At 41.6% G+C, this 26,622-nt stretch overlaps 1 protein-coding gene across 2 annotated transcripts in view; it reads right to left on the reverse strand.

Annotated features, from left to right (window-relative positions):
* Window positions 1-3,916: 3,916 nt before the first annotated feature.
* tp73 (tumor protein p73) overlaps window positions 3,917-26,622 on the reverse strand; it is a 37,981-nt gene continuing 15,275 nt past the window's right edge. For both annotated transcript variants that reach the window (XM_084184831.1, XM_084184830.1), the window contains exons 3-12: window positions 18,953-19,139; window positions 18,504-18,619; window positions 17,664-17,773; window positions 16,970-17,115; window positions 14,999-15,081; window positions 9,372-9,496; window positions 8,844-8,962; window positions 8,420-8,555; window positions 6,817-6,910; window positions 3,917-6,468 (exon numbers count right to left, since the gene is read on the reverse strand). In XM_084184831.1, the coding sequence (XP_084040957.1) occupies window positions 6,070-6,468; window positions 6,817-6,910; window positions 8,420-8,555; window positions 8,844-8,962; window positions 9,372-9,496; window positions 14,999-15,081; window positions 16,970-17,115; window positions 17,664-17,773; window positions 18,504-18,619; window positions 18,953-19,139 (1,515 nt within the window). In that variant the 3' untranslated portion in view covers window positions 3,917-6,069. The remainder of the gene's footprint in view (window positions 6,469-6,816; window positions 6,911-8,419; window positions 8,556-8,843; window positions 8,963-9,371; window positions 9,497-14,998; window positions 15,082-16,969; window positions 17,116-17,663; window positions 17,774-18,503; window positions 18,620-18,952; window positions 19,140-26,622) is intronic.

Genomic DNA, 26,622 nt, shown 5'->3' on the forward strand with positions numbered 1-26,622 from the left:
TAAGCATCAGTTGTCAGAGCAGCTTACCGATCACTGCACCTGTACACAGCCCATCTGTAATTAGCCCACCCAACTACCTCATCCCCATATTGTTATTTATTTTGCTAATTTGCACCTTAGTATCTCTATTTGCACATCTTCTTCTGCACATCTATCACTCCAGTGTTAATACTAAATTGAAATTATTTTGCACTATGGCCTATTTATTGCCTTACCTCCATAACTTACTACATTCGCACACACTGTATATAGATTTTCTATTGTGTTATTGACTGTACGCTTTGTTTTATCCCATGTGTAACTCTGTGTTGTTGTTGTTTTTATCGTACTGCTTTGCTTTATCTTGGCCAGGTCGCAGTTGTAAATGAGAACTTGTTCCCAACTGGCTACCTGGTTAAATAAAGGTGAAATAAAAATAAAGAAATAAAAGTTATTAGATCTGTTCCGTTTCTTTTTATCCCAAAAAACTCCATAGTCCTTGCCGATGGCAAGTATACCCATAACATGATGCAGCCACCACCATGCTTGAAAATATGAAGAGTGGTACTCAGTGATAGGCTGTGTTGGATTTGCCCCAAAGACAACACATTGTATTTAGAACATAAAGTTAATTTCTTTGCCACATTTTTTGCAGTTTTACTTTAGTGCCTTATTGCAAACAAGATACACTTTTTGGAATATTTTTTATTCTGTACAGGCTTCTTTCTTTTCACTATGTCATTTACAGTGAGGGAAAAAAGTATTTGATCCCCTGCTGATTTTGTACGTTTGCCCACTGACAAAGAAATGATCAGTCTATAATTTTAATGGTAGGTTTATTTGAACAGTGAGAGACAGAATTACAACAAAGAAATCCAGAAAAACGCATGTCAAAAATGTTATAAATTGATTTGCATTTTAATGAGGGAAATAAGTATTTGACCCCTCTGCAAAACATGACTCAATACTTTGTGGCAAAACCCTTGTTGGCAATCACAGAGGTCAGACGTTTCTTGTAGTTGGCCACCAGGTTTGCACACATCTTAGGAGGGATTTTGTCCCACTCCTCTTTGCAGATCTTCTCCAAGTCATTAAGGTTTCGAGGCTGACGTTTAGCAACTCGAACCTTCAGTTCCCTCCACAGATTTTCTATGGGATTAAGGTCTGGAGACTGGCTAGGCCACTCCAGGACCTTAATGTGCTTCTTCTTGAGCCACTCCTTTGTTGCCTTGGCCGTGTGTTTTGGGTCATTTTCATGCTGGAATACCCATCCACGACCCATTTTCAATGCCCTGGCTGAGGGAAGGAGGTTCTCACCCAAGATTTGACGGTACATGGCCCCGTCCATCGTCCCTTTGATGCGGTGAAGTTGTCCCCTTAGCAGAAAAACACCCCCAAAGCATAATGTTTCCACCTCCATGTTTGACGGTGGGGATGGTGTTCTTGGGGTCATAGGCAGCATTCCTCCTCCTCCAAACACGGCGAGTTGAGTTGATGTCAAAGAGCTCGATTTTGGTCTCATCTGACCACAACACTTTCACCCAGTTCTCCTCTGAATCATTCAGATGTTCATTGGCAAACTTCAGACGGGCCTGTATATGTGCTTTCTTGAGCAGGGAGACCTTGCAGGCGCTGCAGGATTTCAGTCCTTCACGGCGTAGTGTGTTACCAATTGTTTTCTTGGTGACTATGGTCCCAGCTGCCTTGAGATCATTGACAAGATCCTCCCGTGTAGTTCTGGGCTGATTCCTCACCGTTCTCATGATCATTGCAACTCCATGAGGTGAGATCTTGCATGGAGCCCCATGCCGAGGGAGATTGACAGTTATTTTGTGTTTCTTCCATTTGTGAATAATCGCACCAACTGTTGTCACCTTCTCACCAAGCTGCTTGGCGATGGTCTTGTAGCCCATTCCAGCCTTGTGTAGGTCTACAATCTTGTGCCTGACATCCTTGGGGAGCTCTTTGGTCTTGGCCATGGTGGAGAGTTTGGAATCTGATTGATTGCTTCTGTGGACAGGTGTCTTTTATACAGGTAACACACTGAGATTAGGAGCACTCCCTTTAAGAGTGTGCTTCTAATCTCAGCTCGTTACCTGTATAAAAGACACCTGGGAGCCAGAAATCTTTCTGATTGAGAGGGGGTCAAATACTTATTTCCCTCATTAAAATGCAAATCAATTTATAACATTTTTGACATGCGTTTTTCTGGATTTTGTTGTTGTTATTCTGTCTCTCACTGTTCAAATAAACCTACCATTAAAATTATAGACTGATCATTTCTTTGTCAGTGGACAAATGTACAAAATCAGCAGGGGATCAAATAGTTTTTTCCCTCACTGTAGGTTAGAATTGTGGAGAAACTACAATGTTGTTGATCCATCCTCCATCCTCCTATCACAGCCATTAAACTCTGTAACTGTTTTAAAGTCACCATTGGCCTCAGGGTGAAATCCCTGAGTGGTTTCCTTCCTCTCCGGGCAACTGAGTCAGGAAGGATGCTTGTATCTTTTTAGTGACTAGGTGTGTTGATGCACCATCCAAAGTGTAATTAATAACTTCACCATGCTCAAAGGGATATTCAATGTCTGCTTTTTTTACCCATCTACCAATAAGTGCCCTTCTTTTCGATGCATTGGAAGACCTCCCTGGTCTTTGTGGTTGAATCTGTGTTTGGAATTCACTGCTCGACTGAAGGACCTTACAGATAATTGTATGTGTGGGGTACATGAGATGAGGTAGTCATTCAAAAATAATTTTAAACACTATTATGGCACACAGAGTGAGTCCATGCAACTTATTATGTGACTTGTTAAGCACATTTTTACTCCTGAACTTATTTAGGCTTGCCATGACAAAGTATTGAATACTTATTGACTGAAGACATTTCAGCTTTTCATTTTTATTAATTTGTAAAAAATTATAAAAACATAATTCCACTTTGACATTATGGGGTATTGTGTCTAGATCAGTGACACTAAATCTCAATGTAATCCATTTAAAATTCAGGCTGTAACACAACAAAATGTGGAAAATGTCAAGGGGTGTGAAACATTCTGAAGGCACAATACAGTGAGGGAAAAAAGTATTTGATCCCCTGCTGATTTTGTACGTTTGCCCATTGACAAAGATATGATCAGTCTATCATTTTAATGGTAGGTTTATTTGAACAGTGAGAGACAGAATAACAACAACAAAAAATCCAGAAAAACACGTGTCAAAAATGTTATAAATTGATTTGCATTTTAATGAGGGAAATAAGTATTTGACCCCTCTGCAAAACATGACTTAGTACTTGGTGGCAAAACCCTTGTTGGCAATCACAGAGGTCAGACGTTTCTTGTAGTTGGCCACCAGGTTTGCACACATCTCAGGAGCACACATCTCAGGACCCATTCCAGCCTTGTGTAGGTCTACAATCTTGTCCCTGACATCCTTGGAGAGCTATTTGGTCTTGGCCATGGTGGAGAGTTTGGAATCTGATTGATTGATTGCTTCTGTGGACAGGTGACTTTTATACAGGTAACAAGCTGAGATTAGGAGCACTCCCTTTAAGAGTGTGCTCCTAATCTCAGCTCGTTACCTGTATAAAAGACACCTGGAAGCCAGAAATCTTTCTGATTGAGAGGGGTCAAATACTTATTTCCCTCATTAAAATGCATATCAATTTATAAAATTTTTGACATGCGTTATTCTGGATTTTTGTTGTTGTTATTCTGTCTCTCACTGTTCAAATAAACCTACCATTAAAATTATAGACTGATAATTTATTTGTCAGTGGGCAAACGTACAAAATCAGCAGGGGATCAAATACTTTTTTCCCTCACTGTATATCCAATGATCTTTAGAACTGAGAATCCAACAACATGTAGATAGACCTTATTAGGCAAACCCCATGCTTTTCTACATTTAGGAAAAAAGTTGCTCGACACCTATATGTTCCTGTAAAGCACACTTTTTAATATTCATGATTTACAAGAAAAAACACTGTACACGTACAACCTCAAATAAGAAATGGAAATCAATATAAACAGCAATATTGTTACATTGTTACATTGTTACACATTGTTATAAAAAAAGCAACACTTGAGACAGTACCTCTCCAGAAATATCAAAACAAAGTGACAATCTACCATTTACAAGTTATGACGTTGGCCTAATACTGATTATAAGCACACTGAACATGAAATTATTTCTATCCTCTATTCTTTTTAAAGCAGTAAAGTGCTTTATACTTGTTAAATGTTGGGTGTTAATGGAAGGGATCCATCCATTCCTGTGGACTCAAGGACTGTTTTGCACTGAGTATTGGAAATGGCATTATTCACAAACCCTTTTTATAATAGCAAAATTATCACTGACTTTTGCCCATGTACTATGTACTTGATAGGAGTGCCTGCTGCAAAATTGTGTCAAAATAAGAGACCACACAACATATTGAAACTGGAGTCATTCTCCATTTTGTGCCACCTTATTTCATGCTAACCCATCAAGTACACGTGCATCATGGTTAAGTATGGTATAAACTACTGAACGTGAACTACTAAACATGTCTGTTTGAATCAATATCTAAGCAAGTGCCATGCAGTGGAGGAGAATTTAAGAACACATACAGTAGTGGGATGGCTTAGTATGTCAAAACTGTCTAGATCACATTTTGTGATTATGTATCTTCAAGTGAGATATATACAATACAGATAACTTGCTATGCAGTTTGAAATACAATTCCACACAATATATTGCTATAAAATAAATACAGTGAAATACATCAACTGAATGAATTGTTCATGTGGTGGTGTATAGCAGGGTTTGAATAATGGCCTAAATTCAGGAATTCCATATAGATTCATTGATTTTATAGTACATTGGGAGTGTGCTACTACTAATAAAGAATTCTATAAAACAACACGTTTCATTTGAATACACATTTTGTAAAGTGATTAAAGCCGCAGTCTGGGATCTGAGAAGCTGATTGTCAGTTATCTGATTGTCCACACTCACTGCCTTGATTGTTTTCAAATTAATTAAATCAATCTGACTTAAAGGCCTACTTTATGAACTAGGCAAAAAGGGGGTCCTCTGTGATTGTCTGCCAGTAGCATTGCCCACTAGATACAGTACCTGAGCGTGACTTTGCTACAAATGCATGGCTCTATCTAATACTGATGTTTAGCTTTCCCTCTTTGTTTCAGACAACATATATATCACTTGTATCTATTTGCCTGGCCAATTGACTGTACAGGGTGGGTTCGTCAATCCATACAATCATACCAACAATCAGCGTAGTTATCCAATGTGACACAGGAGAGAATAATTTCGTAAACACAATACATAGGCTACTACAGACACAAGACTCAAGGGGTACAAGTACTCCACCGAACAAAACAAAGTATTTGGGGTTGAAATGTAAGACAACTGTGTGCTTCTGTTCTGTTACTATGATGCTTTAGCTCAGGAGTGATCGAGAATAAACACAATACGAAGATCATGACCATGCTGATACACTCTTGTATGTACTTGGATTTAAATTGAAACTCTATACATCTGTCTGTTTGAACAGTTATACCTTAAGGAATCTAAATACACATATTAACCTTTTTAATTTGACCACAAATCGAATACATTTTACAGAACATTATGTACATATTTACACCAAAAGAAGACCGCTTTGATCTAATTGAGTACAGGTATGTGTTGGCTTGTTCAATGGAATCTAGCCATACGATGATATCATGTGAGCATTTCTGTATCAGGCTCAAATGTACTGACTTAATTATGACGAAGTCAACTGACTTAGTAAGCTGTACTGACTTAGCTGTACTGACAAAATACATTAGAGAAATGGTGCTACATACTGGTTGTCCTAAGCCAACCACTATGTAAAGCAATATAAAAAAACAAACAACCCTAAACTAGGCCCCTGATGAACATCAAAACAGAAGAGTCATCTCTCTCTCTCCCTCTCCCTCTCCTTCTCTTCCTCGCTCTCTCTCTATCCCTCTCTCTCTCAGAGAACATAAAGAGTCCCGTTCTCTCTATCTCGCTCTCTCCCACCCTCTGTATCTCTCTCTCTCTCTCTCCCTCTTTCTCTCAGTGGACGTCACTTTCCATGAACTCCTCCTTGATGGAGTTCTTGTTGCTGCGCGACACTTTGCAGTCGGGCATGTCAAAGCCGAAGTCGGCCCACTCATCTGCGGCGGCAGCGACTGCCTGCGGCCCACCTCCCGGGCGGTTGGAAGGGATGGTAATGGTGTGGCGCACACGGAAGTGTACGGCCTCCATGACACGCTGGCGTTGTAGCTCGCCGCCGGGGACGATGGCCATGGCGGCTGCTGCCATGTTGCTGCTGGAGCGGAGGAGCTGCTGACCATAGTGGTCTTGATGGTGGGAGGAAGGAGGAGGTCCCACCCCACCTCCCTGCTTCATGTCCTGCAGGCCCCGCCAGATGGCCAGGCGGAACTGCTCGGGGATCTTTAGTGCACCCAGGTCCTAGAGAGAGAGAGAGAGAGAGAGAGAGAGAGAGAGAGAGAGAGAGAGAGAGAGAGAGAAAAGGAAAGGAAAGGCTTGACAGAATGGGAGACAGAAAGGAAGGAGAAGAGGGAGAGAGATAAAGAAAGAAAGAAAGAAAGAAAGGAGGAGAGTGAATGGTAGAGAGAGAAAGAAAGAAATGAGGAGAGTGAATGGTAGAAAGAAAGAAAGAAAGAAAGAAAGAGTGAGAAAAAGAGAGAGACTTAATAGACCTCAGGCCTCACTGATCCAACCAAACCTGACCCCTCCCTCCAGGACTGGAATGATTTACACTGCGTCAATTGCAGAGAGAGTGAATTGGAATTTTACCTCCATGGACAGAGTCTGGAGTTGGTAGAGACTCTGCAGGCCCTGCAACGTGAAGTAGTCGATGCAGTTCTGGCAGCCCAGACTGGTTAGAAAGCTGTGTGGAGAGAGAAGCAGTGCCACTTAGATTTAAGACCAGAGTTAGTGTCCACTCCACCGCAGCCAAATTTAAGGAGACACTGTCTACTTCTGTCTACTTCATGTGATTAAAATCCACTACCAGAGTTAACTGTAATTTTATTAAATGGTTAAAAAGGCCACCAATTTGCTAATCGGCTTGTCTGTAAAGATGTAGGATCTTAATTCGATCACCCTGTTGCAGGAGAACTTTCCTGCAATGCAGGACATTTAAAACTTGTAGTGTATTTGAGGTTTAAAAAGGCTTCTGAAGTTAGTAATATCCATTTAGAAATGTCAGACTTGATTTTCCCTTACGAAAAATGTATCAGCCCCTACAAAAATGTCCATTAATTATAAACCACATAATAATTAACATTTCCGGTTGCAGCAGGATTATTTTTCCTACTGTAGCAAAACTGGCTCAAATTAAGATCCTACATATGTATCTATCGTAAAACTAAAATGATGGCTTCATGTCCAATAAGGAACAGAGAATATTATGATCAATTACAGATGGAACAATTTCTCAATGACTATGGTTATTAATTTCACTCAAATCAAATTCATGCAGTTGTATTAATGATTCATAAAAGCCAATTTGGTTGAATTAAAACCTTTATTATAAATACATGAATATAAAATTCTCGTCTACAAACACTTTAAACAAAACAAAATGTACAAAACAGTATACGACAATAACCATGTTCATTCTAATGCTACTTTTGTCTGGGTACAAACAGTGCAAAATGAAAACCCTAACATTATGACAAAACAATGTCTTAGTATGAATGCAATGCAACGGCACTAACAGATTAGGAAAATATGTTTTTAATGTTCCAATACCTATTTCCCTTGTATTGTGCATATGTTTAGAGGGAATTAATGAAAATAAGATGCTAAGATGGACACGTTGTTCATTTAGATTTGAAAAACATAATATTAGGATTCTTTGATGGGTAAACATACTGTACTGCTTATACAACTCCCCAAACCTCAGGAAAGCGAATCAGCAACCTATTCGTCCAAATCCAACCAGCAGAGCATGCATTTAACATTGCAACAAAACCCAAGAAGGGTCTTACTATCTGACCAAAGTAATGGAATACCAATTCATTAAAGCTTGGTGGAATTTTTTCCAATTTCTTTTAATTTAGCTACAGTTTTATACAGTTCAATGTAAATGGCCGAAGTAGTTACACAAAATGGTTGTGTTCTCTGTGAGAGAAACAATATGACCCAAATGATTCTAAGCTGCTCTGGGACATATTGTAGGCAGAGAAACTACCCTCCATGTTGGCAAACATGTAATGACAGCACCATTCCCATTTCAATTCTTACCAGAATATAAGGACCTTTTGGTGCCAAGATGGCGACTGCACAGATCTCAAACTGAAATGGCCCTATGATCTATTTATCATAGATGGCTCTGACTGTTGGCTTGTGTCAGTGGGAGAGGAAGACAGAGTGTCATTGGAGGGGGAGGTACCTGACTAGGCTGGGGTCAGGGTTATACGGAGGGGGAGGGGTGCAGTGCGACGTGGACAACATGGACTGGCCGCCCCCGTGTCCCCCGTTCATGTCACTGTTGGTCTGCATGTGGTGACTGTTGAGCATGTTGGGACCTGTGGGAGAGGGGACAGGAACAAATCAATACGCGCAATCAATAGGACAGTGCCCGGAATGATGTCATTCAGAGGTTTTTCAGAGGTTTGCCATAGTAGCGTCTAATGACTAGCCTCGTTCGACCATCCTGATGTAACAAGATAACATTCTGAAAGGAAATGAGAGAACGCAGCAGTCAGGATGGTCGATCAGGTTATCTAATGGCACCCATTAGCTGTGACAACACACACACATACACACACACACCCCACACACACATTCCCCCAATTCCCTCGACAAACACTCACCCACGTGCCCCATGCTGGGGAGGGGGTTTTGCTGAGACTGGTGGCCCCCGTGGCCCCCGTGCAGCTTGTTCATGTTGGACAGGGGAGAGCCATAGGAGGACGGGGATGCAACATGGCTCCTGGGAATTGGAGGGGAGGAGAGGGAGATGACAGAAATGTGTAAGAGTGTAATATTTGTATGTGTGTAAGACAGCACAGGTGTATGCATGGATGGAATGAGTGTATTTGGGTTTAAGTGTGTGTGTGCACGCACACCTGTGCCTGTGTGCTTGTATGTATGTATGTATGTATGTATGTATGTGTGTGTGTGTGTGTGTGTGTGAGAGAGAGAGAGAATGTGTATGTGTGTCTGTGAGCGAGAGAGAGAGAGAGAATGTGTATGTGTGTGTTTGTGAGCGAGAGAGAGAATGTGTATGTGTGTGTACGTGTATATGTGTGTTTGTGTGTACGTTTGTAGGCGCATGTGTATGCTTGTGTGCGTGTGTGAATGTGCGTGTGCATATTTGAGCTTGTGTGTGGCTGACTTACTGTCTCTGAAGCAGCTGTTGCTGTTGTTGTCTGTAGGAGTCCACCAGCTGCTGTGGTACGAACTCCACCAGCTCTAGACTATCCTTGATCTTCATCAGCAGGTCAAAGTTCTCTCTACCGCGCACCTGCACACACACACACACACACACACAATCGCAAGCATGCGCACAAACACGTGCACAAACATAAACACACACACACACAAAACCACCTCCATTGTAATCAATTATCTTTACTATAACTAAACCATTCAGTTCTCAAATATACACTATATATATTTGTAATATATATGGATGATAAATATATACTGTAGTTATATGATACAGTGCCTTCGGAAAGTATTGACTTTTTCCATATTTTTTTAGGTTACAGCCTTATTCTACAATGGATTAAACGTTTTTTTCCCCTCATCAATCTGCACACAATACCCCATAATGACAAAGCAAAAACAGGTTTTTAGGCATTTTTGCTAATTTATATATAAAGAAATGAAATATCACATTTACATCAGTATTCAGAACCTTCACTCAGTACTTTGTTGAAGCACCTTTGGCAGCGATTACAGCCTCGAGTCTTCTTGGGTATGACGCTACAAGCTTGGCACACCTGTATTTGGGGAGTTTCTCCCATTCTTCTCTGCAGATCCTCTCAAGCTCTGTCAGGTTGGATGGGGAGCGTTGCTGCACAGCTATTTTCAGGTCTCTCCAGAGATGTTTGATCGGGTTCAAGTCCGGGCTCTGGCTGGGCCACTCAAGGGCATTCAGAGACTTGTCCCGAAGCCACTCCTGCGTTGTCTTGGCTGTGTGCTTTGGGTCGTTGTCCTGTTGGAAGGTGAACCTTCGCCCCAGTCTGAGGTCCTGAGCGCTCTGGAGCAGGTTTTTATCAAGGATCTCTCTGTACTTTGCTCCGTTCATCTTTACCTCGATCCTGACTAGTCTCCCAGTCCCTGCCGCTGAAAAACATCCCCACAGCATGATGCTGACACCACCATGCTTCACGGTAGGGATGGTGCCAGGTTTCCTCCAGACGTGACGCTTGGCATTCAGGCTAAAGAGTTCAATCTTGGTTTCATCAGACCAGAGAATCTTGTTTCTCATGGTCTGAGAGTCTTTAGGTGACTTTTAGCAAACTCCAAGCGGGCTGTCATGTGCCTTTTACTGAGGAGTGGCTTCCATCTGGCCACTCTACCATAAATGCCTGATTGGTGGAGTGCTGCAGAGATGGTTGTCCTTCTGGAAGGTTCTCCCATCTCCACAGAGGAACTCTAGAGCTCTGTCAGAGTGACCATCGGGTTCTTGGTCACCTCCCTGACCAAGGTCCTTCTCCCCCAATTGCTCAGTTTGGCCAGGCAGCCAGCTCTAGGAAGAGTCTTGGTGGTTCCAAACTTCTTCCATTTAAAAATGATGGAGGCCACTGTGTTCTTGGGGACCTTCAATGCTGCAGAAATGTTTTGGTACCCTTCCCCAGACCTCACAATCCTGTTCCTTCGACCTCATGGCTTGGTTTTTGCTCTGACATGCACTGTCAACTGCAGGACCTTATATAGACAGGTGTGTGCCTTTCCAAATCATGTCCAGTCAATTGAATTTACCACAGGTGGACTCCAATCAAGTTGTAGAAACATCTCAAGGATGATGAATGGAAACAGGATGCACCTTAGCTCAATTTTTCGAGTCTCATAGCATAGGGTCTGAATACTTATGTAAATGAGGTATTTCTGTTTTTTATATTTAATACATTTGCAAAAGTTTCTAAAAACCTATTTTCGCTTTGTCATTATGGGGTATTATGTGTAGGTTGCTGATTATTATTATTTTTGAATCCATTTTAGAATAAGGCTGTAACGTAACAGAATGTGGAAAAAGTTAAGGGGTCTGAATACCTTCCGAAGGCACTGTATATGATATACAGCGCCTTCAGAATATATTCACACTCCTTGACTTTTTCTACATTTTGTTATGTTACAGCCCTATTCTAAAATGGATTTTTTTTAAATAAAAGCTGAAATTTCTTGAGTCAATAAATATTCAATCCCTTTGTTATAGCAAGCCTAAATAAGTTCAGGAATAAAAATGTGCTTAACAAGTCACATAATAAGTTGCATGGACTCACTCAGTGTGCAATAATAGTGTTTAACATGATTTTTTTTATGACTACCTCATGTCATGTACCCCACACATTCAATTATCTGTAAGGTCCCTGAGGTCGAGCAGTGAATTCAAACACAGATTCTACCACAAAGACCTGGGAAGTTTTCCAATGCCTCGAAAATAAGGGCATCTATTGGTAAATGGGTAAAAAAACAAACAGACATTGAATAGCTAGTTGAGCATGGTGAAGTTATTAATTACACTTTGGGTGGTGTATCAATACACCCAGTCACTACAAAGATACAGGCGTCCTCCCTAACTCAGTTGCCGGAGAGGAAGGAAACCGCTCAGGGATTTCACTATGAGGCAAATTATGACTTTAAAACAGTTACAGTCTAATGGCTGTGATAGGAGAAAACTGAGGATGGAGTAACAACATTGTAGTTACTCCACAATACTAACCTACATGACAGAGGGAAAAGAAATAAGCATGTACAGAATACAAATATTCCAAAACATGCATCCTGTTTGCAACAAGGCACTAAAGTAATACTGCAAAAAAATGTGGCAAAGCAATTAACTTGTTGTCCTGAATACAAAGTGTTATGTTTGGGGAAATCCAACACAACACATTACTCAGTACCACTCTCCATATTTTCAAGCATAGTGGTGGCTGCATCATGTTATGGGTATGCTTGTAATCGTCAAGGACTTTTTCAGGATAAAACCCCCCCAGAATGGAGCTAAGCACAGGCAAATCCTAGAGGAAAACCTGGTTCAGTCTGCTTTCCACCAGACACTGGGAGATGAATTCACCTTTCAGCAGGATAGTAACCTAAAACACAAGGCCAAATCTACACTGGAGTTGCTTACCAAGAAGACAGTGAATGATCCTGAATGGCCAAGTTACAGTTTTGACTTAAATCTACTTGAAAATCTATGGAAAGACCGGAAAATGGTTGTCTAGCAATGATCAACAACCAATTTGACAGAGCTTTACACATTTTGAAAAGAATAATGGGCAAATGTTGCAATCACAATCCAGGTGTGGAAAGCTCTTAGAGACTTACCCAGAAAGACTCACAGCTGTAATCGCTGCCAAAGGTGCTTCTACAAAGTATTGACTCAGGGGTGTGAATACTTATGTAAATGAGATATTTCTGTATTTAAATTTCAATAAATGTGCAAACATTTCTAATAACATGTTTTCACTTTGTCATTTTGGGGTATTGTGTGTAGATATGTGAGAAAACGCACCACAATTCAATCAATTTAAATTCAGGCTGTAACAAAACACAATGTGGAATAAGTCAAGGGGTATGAATACTTTCTGAAGGCACTGTAGTTATATAATATATATACAGTAGTTATATGATACAGTATATATAATAGTTGTATTATATATAGTAGTTATATGATATACAGTATACAGTACCAGTCAAAAGTTTGGACACACCTCCACATTCAAGGTTTATTTTTTATTTTTACTATTTTCTACATTGTAGAATAATAGTGAAGATAAAAAAAACAATGAAATAACACATGGAATCATGTAGTAACCAAAAAAGTGTTAAACAAATCAAAATATATTTTATATTTGAGATTCTTCAAAGTAGCCACCCTTTGCCTTGATGACAGCTTTGCACACTCTTGGCATTCTCTCAACCAGCTTCATGAGGAATGCTTTTCCAACAATCTTGAAGGGGTTCCCACATATGCTGAGCACTTGTTGGCTGATTTTCCTTCACTCTGCAGTCCAACTCATCCCAAACCATCTCAATTGGGTTGAGGTCGGGTGATTGTGGAGTCCAGGTCATCTGATGCCGCACTCCATCACTCTCCTTCTTGGTCAAATAGCCCTTACACAGCCTGGAGGTGTGTTTTTGGTCATTGTCCTGTTGAAAAACAAATGATAGTCCCACTAAGCGCAAATCAGATGCGATGGCGTATCGCTGCAGAATGCTGTGGTAGCCATGCTGGTTAAGTGTGCCTTGAATTCTAAATAAATCACAGACAGTAATATAATAATAATATGCCATTTAGCAGACGCTTTTATCCAAAAGCCTGCATACATTTTTCTGTCCTGGGGATCGAACCCACTACTCTGGCGTTACAAGCGCTGTGCTCTACCAGCTGAGCTACAGCAAAGCACCCCCACACCATCACACCTCCCCCTCCATGCTTCACGGTGGGAACCACACATGCAGAGATCATCCGTTCACCTACTCTGCGTCTCACAAAGACACAACGGTTGGAACCAAAAATCTCACATTTGGATTCATCAGACCAAAGGACAGAGTTCCACTGGTCTAATGTCCATTGCTTGTGTTTCTTGGCCCAAGCAATTCTCTTCTTATTATTGGTGTCCTTTGGTAGTGGTTTCTTTGCAGCAATTCGACCATGAAAGCCTGATTCACACAGTCTCCTCTGAACAGTTGATGTTGAGATGTGTCTGTTACTTGAACTCTGTGAAGCATTTACTTGGGCTGCAATCTGAGGTGCAGTTACCTCTAATGAACTTATCCTCTGCAGCAGAAGTAACTCTGGGTCTTCCTTTCCTGTGGCGGTCCGCATGAGAGACAGTTTTATCATAGCGCTTGATGGTTTTTGCGACTGCACTTGAAGAAACTTTCAAAGTTCTTGAAATTGTCAAAATGGTGATGTGTACGCGGCAAGTGAAGTCAGACGCAGGACACAGATAATCAGGATGACTACTTTACTGAATGCAAAAGCACAAACAAAAGTCTCCAAAACACTGGAGGGGAAAAACACCCTGTGCGTAATGAGGCGAAATAGCTATGCCGAACATCAACGAGACAATACACAATAACACACAAAGGCCAAACGTAAAACAAAGGAACTTATATGCTACACAATCAACACTAATAAGCAACAGGTGTATAAACTAGACAACACAAGACAAACACCGAAAACATCGATCGGCAGTAGCTAGTACTCCGGGGACGACGAACGCCGAAGCCTGCCCGAGCAAGGAGGAGGAGCAGCCTCGGCAGAATCCGTGACAGAAATGTTACGTATTGACTGACCTTCATGTCTTAAAGTAATGATGGACTGTTGTTTCTCTTTGCTTATTTGAATTGTTCTTGCCATAATATGCACTTGGTCTTTTACCAAATAGGGCTATCTTCTGTATACCACCCCTACCTTGTCACAACACAACTGATTGGCTCAAACGCATTAAGAAGGAAAGAAAGGCACACCTGTTAATTGAATTGCATTCCAGGTGATTACCTCATGAAGCTGGTTGAGAGAATGCCAAGTGTGCAAAGCTGTCATCAAGGCAAAGGGTGGCTACTTTGAAGAATCTCAAATATAAAATGTATTTTGATTTGTTTAACCCTTTTCTGTTTACTACATGATTCCATATGTGTTATTTCCTAGTTCTGATGTCTTCACTATTATTCTACAATGTAGAAAATAGTAAACATAAAGAAAAACCCTGGAATGAGGAGGTGTGTCCAAACTTTTGACTGGTACTGTATATATATATATATGTATAGTAGTTATATATCTTACAGGCATATAGTAGATCTCTTCTTCACCATGCCGCCGTCTCTTCATGCCTGGACTGGGAATGTTTGGAGGGGTCTGTTTGAATGCTAAATGTTGGGAGTACAAACAATTATTGAATATCATGAAAATTAGCAATAGGATTTTTACAAAGACTTGACCAATATCAATATGCTCAAACTATTGTGTCATTTATATTGCACTGGTGTATATGTTTGCATTGTGATCTGTGTCACTATACAGTGGGGAGAACAAGTATTTCATACACTGCCGATTTTGCAGGTTTTCCTACTTACAAAGCATGTAGAGGTCTGTAATTTTTATCATAGGTACAATTAAACTGTGAGAGACGGAATCTAAAACAAAAATTCAGAAAATCACATTGTATGATTTTTAAGTAATTAATTTGCATTTTATTGCATAACATAACTATTTGATCACCTACCAACCAGTAAGAATTCCGGCTCTCACAGACCTGTTAGTTTTTCTTTAAGAAGCCCTCCTGTTCTCCACTCATTACCTGTATTAACTGCACCTGTTTGAACTCGTTACCTGTATAAAAGACACCTGTCCACACACTCAATCAAACAGACTCCAACCTCTCCACAATGGCCAAGACCAGAGAGCTGTGTAAGGACATCAGGGATAAAATTGTAGACCTGCACAAGGCTGGGATGGGCTACAGGACAATAGGCAAGCAGCTTGGTGAGAAGGCAACAACTGTTGGCGTAATTATTAGAAAATGGAAGAAGTTCAAGATGACGGTCAATCACCCTTGGTCTGGGGCTCCATGCAAGATCTCACCTCATGGGGCATCAATGATCATGAGGAAGGTGAGGGATCAGCCCAGAACTACACGGCAGGACCTGGTCAATGACCTGAAGAGAGCTGGGACCACAGTCTCAAAGAAAACCATTAGTAACACACTACGCCGTCATGGATTAAAATCCTGCAGCGCACGTAAGTTCCCCCTGCTCAAGCCAGCGCATGTCCAGGCCCGTCTGAAGTTTGCCAATGACCATCTGGATGATCCAGAGGAGGAATGGGAGAAGGTCATGTGGTCTGATGAGACAAAAATATAGCTTTTTGGTCTAAACTCCACTTGCCGTGTTTGGAGGAAGAAGAAGGATGAGTACAACCCCAAGAACACCATCCCAACCGTGAAACATGGAGGTGGAAACATCATTCTTTGGGGATGCTTTTCTGCAAAGGGGACAGGACGACTGCACCGTATTGAGGGGAGGATGGATGGGGCCATGTATCGCGAGATCTTGGCCAACAACCTCCTTCCCTCAGTAAGAGCATTGAAGATGGGTCGTGGCTGGTTCTTCCAGCATGACAACGACCCGAAACACACAGCCAGGGCAACTAAGGAGTGGCTCCGTAAGAAGCATCTCAAGGTCCTGGAGTGGCCTAGCCAGTCTCCAGACCTGAACCCAATAGAAAATCTTTGGAGGGAGCTGAAAGTCCGTATTGCCCATCGACAGCCCCGAAACCAGAAGGATCTGGAGAAGGTCTGTATGGAGGAGTGGGCCAAAATCCCTGCTGCAGTGTGTGCACACCTGGTCAAGACCTACAGGAAACGTATGATCTCTGTAATTGCAAACAAAGGTTTCTGTACCAAATATATTATGTTCTGCTTTTCTGATGTATCAAATACTTATGTTATGCAATAAAATGCAAATTAATTACTTAAAAATCATACAATGTGATTTTCTGGATTTTTGTTTTAGATTCCGTCTCTCACAGTTGAAGTGTACCTATGATAAAAATTACAGACCTCTACATGCTTTGTAAGTAGGAAAACCTGCAAAATCGGCAGTGTATCAAATACTTGTTCTCCCCACTGTATGTATGTGAAGGCTCTGGTCAAAAGTGGTGCACTATATAGGGAATAAGGTGCCATTTCAGACACACCCCAATAAAAATAACCAAACATTTTGTAAAGGTGTAGAGAGAGATAGAAGGGCGACTCACTGCGCTTGTTAGCGTTGTTGTCGTTCTTGGACATGTTGTCGCTCATGGCCTGCTGCTCCCTGAAGTGGTCTTCGTCTGCCTTGCGATCTCGCCCCGGACAGGCGCATATCCGCCCTTCAAACGACCTTCGTCCCAGCACCTGACCACTAATTGCAACAAAGAAAGGCATAACGTATCATACGTTCATTTATAAGGCATTGAAAGGCCTCATATGCTTACAACAGGTAACACATCCTACATTATAACTGTATGCGCTTATTAAAGTGTTATCAAAATATTTTGTTACACTTTTCATATGAGCCACATGTTTAGTAACGCATTTGAAATACATTCTTGATTTTTATGGATGTATATAGTTTTATAAGGAGCCACGGGCTATTATGAATGCTTATAGCATGTTTATCGTGAGACAGGTGTGTATAAAGGCAGTTCAAATCAGCTGTGAGCTGTTATGACAGACACACACACGTACGCACGCACGCACGCACCCATGCACGCACGCACGCACGCACGCACGCACGCACGCACGCACGCACGCACGCACGCACGCACGCACGCACGCACGCACGCACGCACGCACGCACGCACACACACACACACACACACACACACACACACACACACACACACACACACACACACACACACACACACACACACACACCCACACACACACACAATGTCATGGACTTACTCGCGTGTCTCTAGGGTGATGATGATGAGGATGGGTCTCCTGTTCATCCCTCCCACACAGCTGCTGTTGCACATGAAGTTGTAGAGGATGGTGGTGAACTCTGTCCCCACCTATCAGAGAGAGAGACCTTTACTGTCCGTTGGCCTGTCAAACATTAGCCAGCTGTCCAATCACAGGCAGTGTGATAGCCAAGGCACCCCCCATGATGACACACTGAAGATCCCATTTATTAAAGCAAAGTTAATAGATTGAAAGACTCAACCTTTATCAGGCCTGGGCTTTGCTTATGTGAAACCAGCCCTCCTAACGCATCAGACTGAATGTAACGGACAAAACATAAGCTGTATATTTTATTACCTTTAGATGGCAGTGTTGCCATATAATGTTACATAGCAAAAGTCAGGCATGGGACCTATTCTTTTGAAAATATCAATCAAAATCATGGGCAACTAAAATATAAAGTTCTAAATAGGTATACTACATCTAAATAACCAATTAATATGAAGACTGTGTTGTTATTTTCTAGGTGATTTTAAATGTTAACCAACCACCATGTTCTATTGCAGGGGTAGGCAAACCTGGCCCTGGAGTGCTATACAGACAAATTATGTTTTTAATGGAACATTTCTGTTTTAAGACCTGGGAGACCAGGTGTGATGAATTTAACCAATCACTGTTGGTGAGGTGATTGGTAGAACCGGATGTGTTGCTTGGTTGGGACAAAATCCAGTAGTGGCTACGGCACTACAGAGTTCAGCACCAGGGTTGCCTACACATGTTCTACTGTATTGTGTGAGTGTGGGCGTTCTGTTGGGGTCCTAGCTGAGGGGAGCTACTCACCTGTGGGTTCTCGTAGGGCAACATGACACTCTGCCTGCCCGTGACGGGGTCGTCCACGTACTGGGACAGGTTGTTTCCCTCCACCCTGATCAGATGACTGGCTGGGGCCACTTGGCCTGGGTGATGGGGGGGGGGGTACAGGTCAATTAATTAATCAATCAATTAATCAACCTCTCCATCCATTTAAACTTCCTTGAATTTTTACAGTAAACCTAAACTACACTGCAGCAGTCTCTTTGGACCAGAGGTCCTATTGAAATGCCATTTCAGTTGAATTTTCATACATTTCTGTCATATAGCAGACACTCTTTTGAGAGAGGTATACCATAAGTGCATTTAAGGAAGTCCAACAACCACATCATACAAGCACTGTTGTGAGTCAAATCTGTTGTGGGATACGGGTCGATGACACAAACAGATATGCCTATCAAGGTGGCGTGGTGGCTTACTGTCATTGAAGTCCCGTCCCAGCTCGTGGTTGGGGCAGCGTTTGACTACCTCGGTGACATGCTCCGCTTTCTTGTAGACAGGCATGGCACGGATGACACTGGCGTGTGGCGGGGCCGAGGAAAGCTTGATCTGGATTGGACAGGTCTTGGCGATCTGACAGTAGAGCTTCTTCAGCAGCGGGGAGTACTGAGGAGGGGCAAAACAGAAGGGGGATGTTATTCTTGACAAGTCACCGTTGTGGTGTAATTTTTTTTTTTACCTATCAAACATCTCATCCAGGCACTTTGTTTGTTAATAATTTTTGGGAACACTTTACTAAAAGCCTGCAGGTATAATTTTTTACGTTATAACTTATGAGCAAGTATGAGCCTTTATAATGTCTTAGCATGCTTCAGCATGATAATGCACAGCCCCATGTTGCAAGGATCTGTACACAATTCCTGGAAGCTGGAAATGTCTCAGTTCTTCTATGGCCTGAATACTAACCAGACATGTCACCCATTGAGCATGTTTAGGATGCTCTGGATCGACGTGTACGACAGCGTGTTGCAGTTCCCGCCAATACCAGCAACTTCACACAGCCATTGAAGAGCAGCCGGACAACATTCCACAGACCACAATCGACAGCCTGATCAACTCTATGCAAAGGAGATGTGTCGCGCGGCCTGAGGCAAATGGTGGTCACACCAGATACTGATTGGTTTTCTGATCCACGCCCCTACCTCTGTATTCCCAGTCATGTGAAATCCATAGATTAGGGCATAATTAATTTATTTCAGTTGACTGATTTCGTTATATGAACTGTAACTCAGTAAAATCTTTGAAATTGTTGCATGTTGCGTTTACATTCTTGTTTAGTGTATTTATTGGTGATAAGACGTGATGTCTAAAAAAAATTGACTCTCTCTTACAAAAGTGCTGAGTGGTAGTATTACTAGGGTATGAGATGGAAGGTTATGAACACAGTTAACATGTCAGATTAGTAGGACTGTAGAACAAATTGAGTGATTTGAAACATGAGGCAAAATACATTAGGGCTTTTTGAAGGCTATAAAATATGCAGTAAAATTGGTTCCATCATGTCATAAATATAAGGACTATTCGGTTGCTGGAATGAACATGATTATTATCTACCAGGCTGGGCTTGCAGGTGTTGTAGTAAAGTTAGTAATAATTCCTGGAGGGAAGCATGTCAGTTCAAAAAGCCAAGTATGTGTGTGTGTGTGTGTGTGTGTGAGTGAGTGAAAAAGTACAATGGAAGAGTTAGTAGGAGTCTAGTAGGGCCTGCAAACATAATACAATCAAATCATAACTGTAGGCCTATTCAAACTCCAAACGGAATATTCAATATCACAAGCTTGCTCAATTGAAGCAAAACTACTGAGGAAAGCACCAACTACATTGGAGATACTCAGCTAAGATGCTATCATAGACAGGCAATGATGTATACTGCGAGTCTGCATTCAGCGGGACTTGAAACATTTATTCAGTACAAATGTGTGGATATCTAACTGAAGTGCATCATGCAAGTGAAAAGAGCCCTTTGTACTCTTTGACGGGCATATCTGCCATTACCGATGCTGGCAGTCATCCTACTAAAAAGGAGGTTCAAATACATCCAATCTTATGGGGAGGGAGGGGAGGGGTTCTTACCGGACAAGCTTCAACATGCCCCAACACTATCAAGAAAACCCAAAAATCCACCTGAGGACATCAAACCTTCCAGGAAAGACCGTTTTGTTTTGTGTGGACTTGCTACAATGAATCTCAATGCAGATGTAACAATGTGCCCAAAAGCCCTGGTATAGAGATGAACATGTACTGTTTTCAATGCAGAGATACATATGCTTTAGTCATTGATGCTACAATAGCATTCAAACATGCTGTTCATACTCAGTGGAATTAATCACTGATCATTTCATTCTATTTTTAGGCCATGTTGAAAATTATGGAAAAGTCCACTATTTTCAATCATTTTAATTATACACCATCATCATAAAATGTGGGGGAAATACATCATCTTTGTAGACTATTATATTTTGTTCTGTGGGTTCCTGCCTTTCAATGTCAAAAATTCCCCACGGGATGAGGGCGCATCCAACAGACAGCTTTGGGGGGGTGGGGTGGGGTGGAGAAGGGAAAGTCAATTCCAAGACAAGTCTCTGTCTGAATTCCATTTTGAGATACCGTTACTAAGCCTCCTGCAACACTGCACAACTCACCCCACCTCACTCCAACCCCTTATCCCAGCCCACCCCACCCATAGCATAGACTTGAGACGTATTGCAAAAGCGGAAGCTAAATATTTGTGCACAAAATCACCTATTCCCATTCTTAGCCTGCAAGTTCAGACAGATCAGCCATACTTTGAATAAATAATTTGACGCAGTAAAACCCTGATGACGTTTTCACAGATTCAGGGATTTTTTTCAATGATTGAGCTGAGTAGCATTAACAGATCCCTCGGATACAGTCCAAAGGTCACTATTCTCTGAACCCGCAAAACGACCCTTGCTAACCAGCATCCCCAAATCTGATTCTAACAGATATTGATGATTTAGTGACACTTAACAAGGGTTGAATCTTAACCTGAGATAAGTGTACTGTACTTCAAATGTTACCACACATTTCTGATTGATGTGCAAGGTACATGCAAATATTCCGTGCATGGATGTCTCAAGTTGGGGTTCGACCCACACAAATTGATATGGCCTACTCCAGCTAATGCTTGTATCCAAAGTAACACATATGTGGCCCATGTAGGAATCAAACTCACAACCCTGTTGTTGCCACCAGCACCAAGGTCTATCTACAATACTGAGTAATGGGAACCACACCGGAACAAAATGATGCCCATATGACTCAATCAGCATCATATGAGTTACATGTGCTGGGCAGTTGCTGATATGTTTGATAGGTTCAGTCACAGCTGAGAGCATAGCAGAGCAATAAATCACTCTCTCTCTGTCTCTGTATGCAGCTGAGAGAGAGACGTCGGGACTTGTCCACTGAGACATCTCCCTTCTCTTATTCTACTTATTCATCATTGTTTTATTGAAAGGAACGGAACTCCCATATCACATCTCCTGGAGAGCGCGTTCCACAGACAAGGGCGTGACGAGCAAGCCCAATGCTGGGATGGATGGACGGATGGATGAATGGAGGAACGAGTTAAGAAAGGTGTTGAGTGAGAAAGGAAGATGAAAAGTGCAAGAGAGGATAGAATGAGAAAAGTATAGGAGAGAAAGCGGGGCAAATATTGGTCTAGGAGATTGACAAGTGTAGAGGAGGAGGAGGAAGAGGAAGTTGAGGAGGATTAAAAGGAAGAGGAGGATGTGTATGCTAGGAGATGGACGAGTGTAGAGGAAGAGGATGAAGAATACAGACAGACAGAACTCTATACAGTCAGCCAGTCCAGTGGACCATAGGTGCAGGTCCAGACAAGCTTGTTGAGAACGAGTGATAATTGCCATACTGTCATCCCTGTGGACATGCTCTGGCTTGCCTATTGCAAAGTCAGTTAACTGTCCAAATATGTTAACACACGCAGTCCTCCTCGGCTATATCCCACATCCCATTAATCATAGAAAAGCATCAACAACACTTTCCCGAATCCCTCTCGACACACATGGCAAAGAAATAAATTAGTCTCTTGGATAAGAAGTGGAAATTCTATAGCGTTCTATGTGAATTCCCCCAAGGTGATTTGATGGGCTCTAATTGCTGTTTGGGAGCATTTGGGAGATGTAGAAGTATATAATCATCTTTTGTTTCACCAAAATCCACAAAACAAATCCTATCAGAAGTCACTGATCATCAAATCAAATCAAGCTTTATTTATTCAGCACATTTCAGACACGGAATGCAACGCAACATGCTTTACAGGAAAAAACTATGAAAAAACAATGAAAATAAAAGCTGAAATATTTACTACACAATGAACATAAGATAGAAAACAAAAGAATGACACAAACTGAGCGACTAAAAAGCACCCTGAGGAAAAGCAAAGTTAAAAAGGTGTGTTTTAAGATCTATTTTAAATATGTCCACAGTTTCGCCCCCCTCCCCCCTTAGGTTCTCTGGCAGGCTATTCCAGAGGCTGGGGGCATAATAACTAAAGGCTGCCTCTCCATGCCTCTTGGTCCTAGGCTTTGGGATAGTTAAAAGGCCAGTGCCAGAGGACCTGAGGGACCTACTGGGTACATAACTTTAAATGTCTGACATGTTTTGGGGTGCACAATCGTGGATTGATTTAAAATCCAATATAAGAATCTTAAAATTAATTATATAACTCACAGGCAGCCAGTGCAGAGAGCTTAAAACCGGTGTAATGTGTGCTCTCCGTCTGGTCTTGGTCAGTACCCGTGCTGCAACATTCTGTATGTTTTGCAGTTGACCAATGGCTTTCTTGGGTAGACCAGACAGGAGAACATTACACTAGTCAAGCCTGCTTGTAATAAAAGTATGGATGAGTCTCTCTGTATCAGCCTGCGAGAGAAACGGCCGCACCTTGGCAATGTTCCTCAGGTGGTAAAAAGCAATTTTGGTCACATTCCTAATGTGTGATTCTACATTTTGTTCAGAATCTAAAATAACACCTAGGTTTTTTACCTGGTGTTTTATCTTTATTGCCCGTGAATTAAAATGTGCAGCTAGATTCTCTCTGTGCTTTGGCTCCAACAATAAGTACCTCGGTCTAGTCTTGATTTAGCTGGAGGAAGTTGTGAGCCATCCAAGTATTTAAATCACTAATACAGTCTAATAATTTATCTGTGGAGCTAAAATCCTCTGGTGACACAGACATTTTAAGTTGTGTATCGTCTGCGTAGCAGTGAAAATAAATGCTGTGCTTTCTGATAACGCTGACAGGGGGTAACAAATATAAACTGAACAGTACCGGAGCCAAAATAGAACCTTGTGGAACGCCACATGTGATATGTATTTTCTCTGATTTCTGTTCACTATGAAGTACTGGAGCTGGTGTCTTTTGAAGTTGTTTTGGGAATAATGAGCTACTGTTGCACTTGCAAACATCTCCAAATGTGGATCAAATTAATTGAGAATATTGTTCACTAAGAATAACTGCAGGCTTACCCATACAAGCACAAAACAATCTAAATGCATATCTGCAGTCTAAAAAGACAGCGTTGTTTATGATGTACCTACTAGTCCTACATCAATATTACTGGAAGTGTATGGCTGTTGCTCATGACTCCACAGCTCTGGGTAAAAGTTGCCTTTAGGCACCATCTGTTCAGGATTTCACAACTTGATGTTAGATGGTCCCTAACTGAAAGTAGTCCATGTGCCAGGAGAAACTGTAATCGATGGTTTTGTTTTCACAGCCACAAACCTCAGCTAACTTTAGCCATCACTAGCTAACAATCAATGGAAGTCAATGGGGCATGTTTGCGTGTTTATTTTTTTGAATGGCCAAATCACCTTTAATTAAGTAACTAAATATGGAGTTGATTTCGTTGATTTGACAAGGACATTTTGACAATTGCACACACGCCCCATTTACTTTCATAGATTGTTAGCTAGTTGTGGCTAAAGTTCGCTGGGAAAGGTGTGTAAGAGTAATTACAGTAATTCAGCTGGTAGAGCACGGCGCTTGTAACGCCAAGGTAGTGGGTTCGATCCCCGGGACCACCCATACACAAAAATGTATGCACGCATGACTGTAAGTCGCTTTGGATAAAAGCGTCTGCTAAATGGCATATTATTATTATTATTATTATTATAATTAGTCTGCAGATAGCCTAGCATCTCCACTATAAGATTTCATCCATGCTTGAAATCTATATGATAAGCATGGTGAGCTCTGTGCGCTTGATATATACTGAACAAAAATATAAATGCAACATTTAGTGCTGGTCCCATCTTTCATAAGCTGAAACAAAATATCTCATACATTTTCCATACGCACAAAAAGCTTATTGCTCTCAGATTTTGTGGACGAATTTCTTTACATTCCTGTTAGTGAGCATTTCTCCTTTGCCAAAATAATCCATCCACCTGACAACTGTGGCATATCAAGAAGCTGATTAAACAGCATGATCATTACACAGGTGCACCTTGTGCTGGGAACAATAAAAGGCCACTTAATATGTGCAGTTTTGTCACACATCACAATGCCACAGATGTCTCAAGTTTTGGGGGGGGGGCATTTCTGTCTGTAATAAAGCCCTTTTGTGGGGAAAAACTCATTCTGGTGAGTGGACCTGGCTGCCAAGTGGGTGAAATCCATAGATTAGGGCCTGATTTATCCTTATACGAACTGTAACTCAGTAAAATCATTGAAATTGTTGCATGTTGCATTTATATTTTTGTCCAGTTTAATATTGTATCGCATCATATCAAATCTTATCATGTATTAATGTTAATAGTTTGTCGAGTTTGATATAATGCACAAAGAGTGACAACACCTTTACCTATTGATGTGCTTCATGTACAGATTACTATTTTGATTGATACATATCAATACAGGAGCTACCTGCTCCAAAGCATGATGCACAGTGTCTATGGAAATTAGTGTGAGTAAAGAGTGCGAGGATGAAACACCAAGAAAGGTGGCTAATTGATTCAAATTATGTGTGTGTGTGTTGACGTGAGTGAATGTGTGTGTTCGAATATCCTCATTATCAAGTGTGTGTGTGTGTGTGTGTTACCAAGCTGTGGCAACACACACATGCAGACAGGCAGTGGTGGAGATGGGGTAGACTCAGAGAATGGATGTGCGCTCGGTGTCTGACTCTATGGGCATGTTGGGGCCTGCGTCCTGACGGTGAGAGGCTAATAGCTGGGAAGAGCAGCTCCTGACACGCCGGGATACAGAGCATGCTCCGGCCTGTCCCTTCCTCATCCCAATCCACACCCAGCCGAGTGGCGGAGCATTGTCGGAACGTTGTCGGAGCATCGGGAGTGCCGATTGGTCGTTATTGGAAAAAGGGCTGAAGTGTTAGATCTCATTTTCATCCCATCATGACACTTATTGCTCGGAGAGCTCCAGGAATGTTTGAAGTTTGGGAGGCAAAAGGCTAATTTGAAGGATGGATGGTGCATGCTTGGGAGCAATTATCCCTAATACAGAATAATGTGATGTTTACAAGACAGACACCCACAGCAGCTATGAGATCACTTGTAAATAGAGTGGCTTAAAGTAATCTTGGGTAGATTCGTTCAGTGTGAATAATCATGATGGGGGTTTTCATGCAACACAAGGTATTCTTTGTGTTGCGCCGTGCCTTCTTCTGTTCTGTTCTGTTCTGTTCTATTTCACCTACAGTAACCAAAACAGGTGTCAACTCCCTCAATCGCCAATACTGCAGTCCAAAACTGATGACTGCTGTCAGTCAAGTAGATGTTAGTGTATTCAATTCAATGTTAATTTCCAGGGACAGATTGTTGCTGGGCTGTAAATGGCAACCAACCATAGCCTACAATACATAGACAGTACAGACTCTCCACACAGACACAATAGCACTCCAAATCCTCATCAGTCCAGATAAAAGAGAACATTTGAAAGTTAAAAGTGTCATTGAAAAGTCCATATTGGCAAGGGCAACTCATTGGAGTGGCAATGTCACTTGAAATATATTTTGAACACATAACGAGCTGCTTGCAAACACAAACCGAGTCTGTCTGGGCAGTAGCCATGGTATTTAAG

This window comes from Coregonus lavaretus (assembly GCF_964263955.1).
Source record: "Coregonus lavaretus genome assembly, chromosome: 20".
NCBI lineage: Eukaryota > Metazoa > Chordata > Actinopteri > Salmoniformes > Salmonidae > Coregonus > Coregonus lavaretus.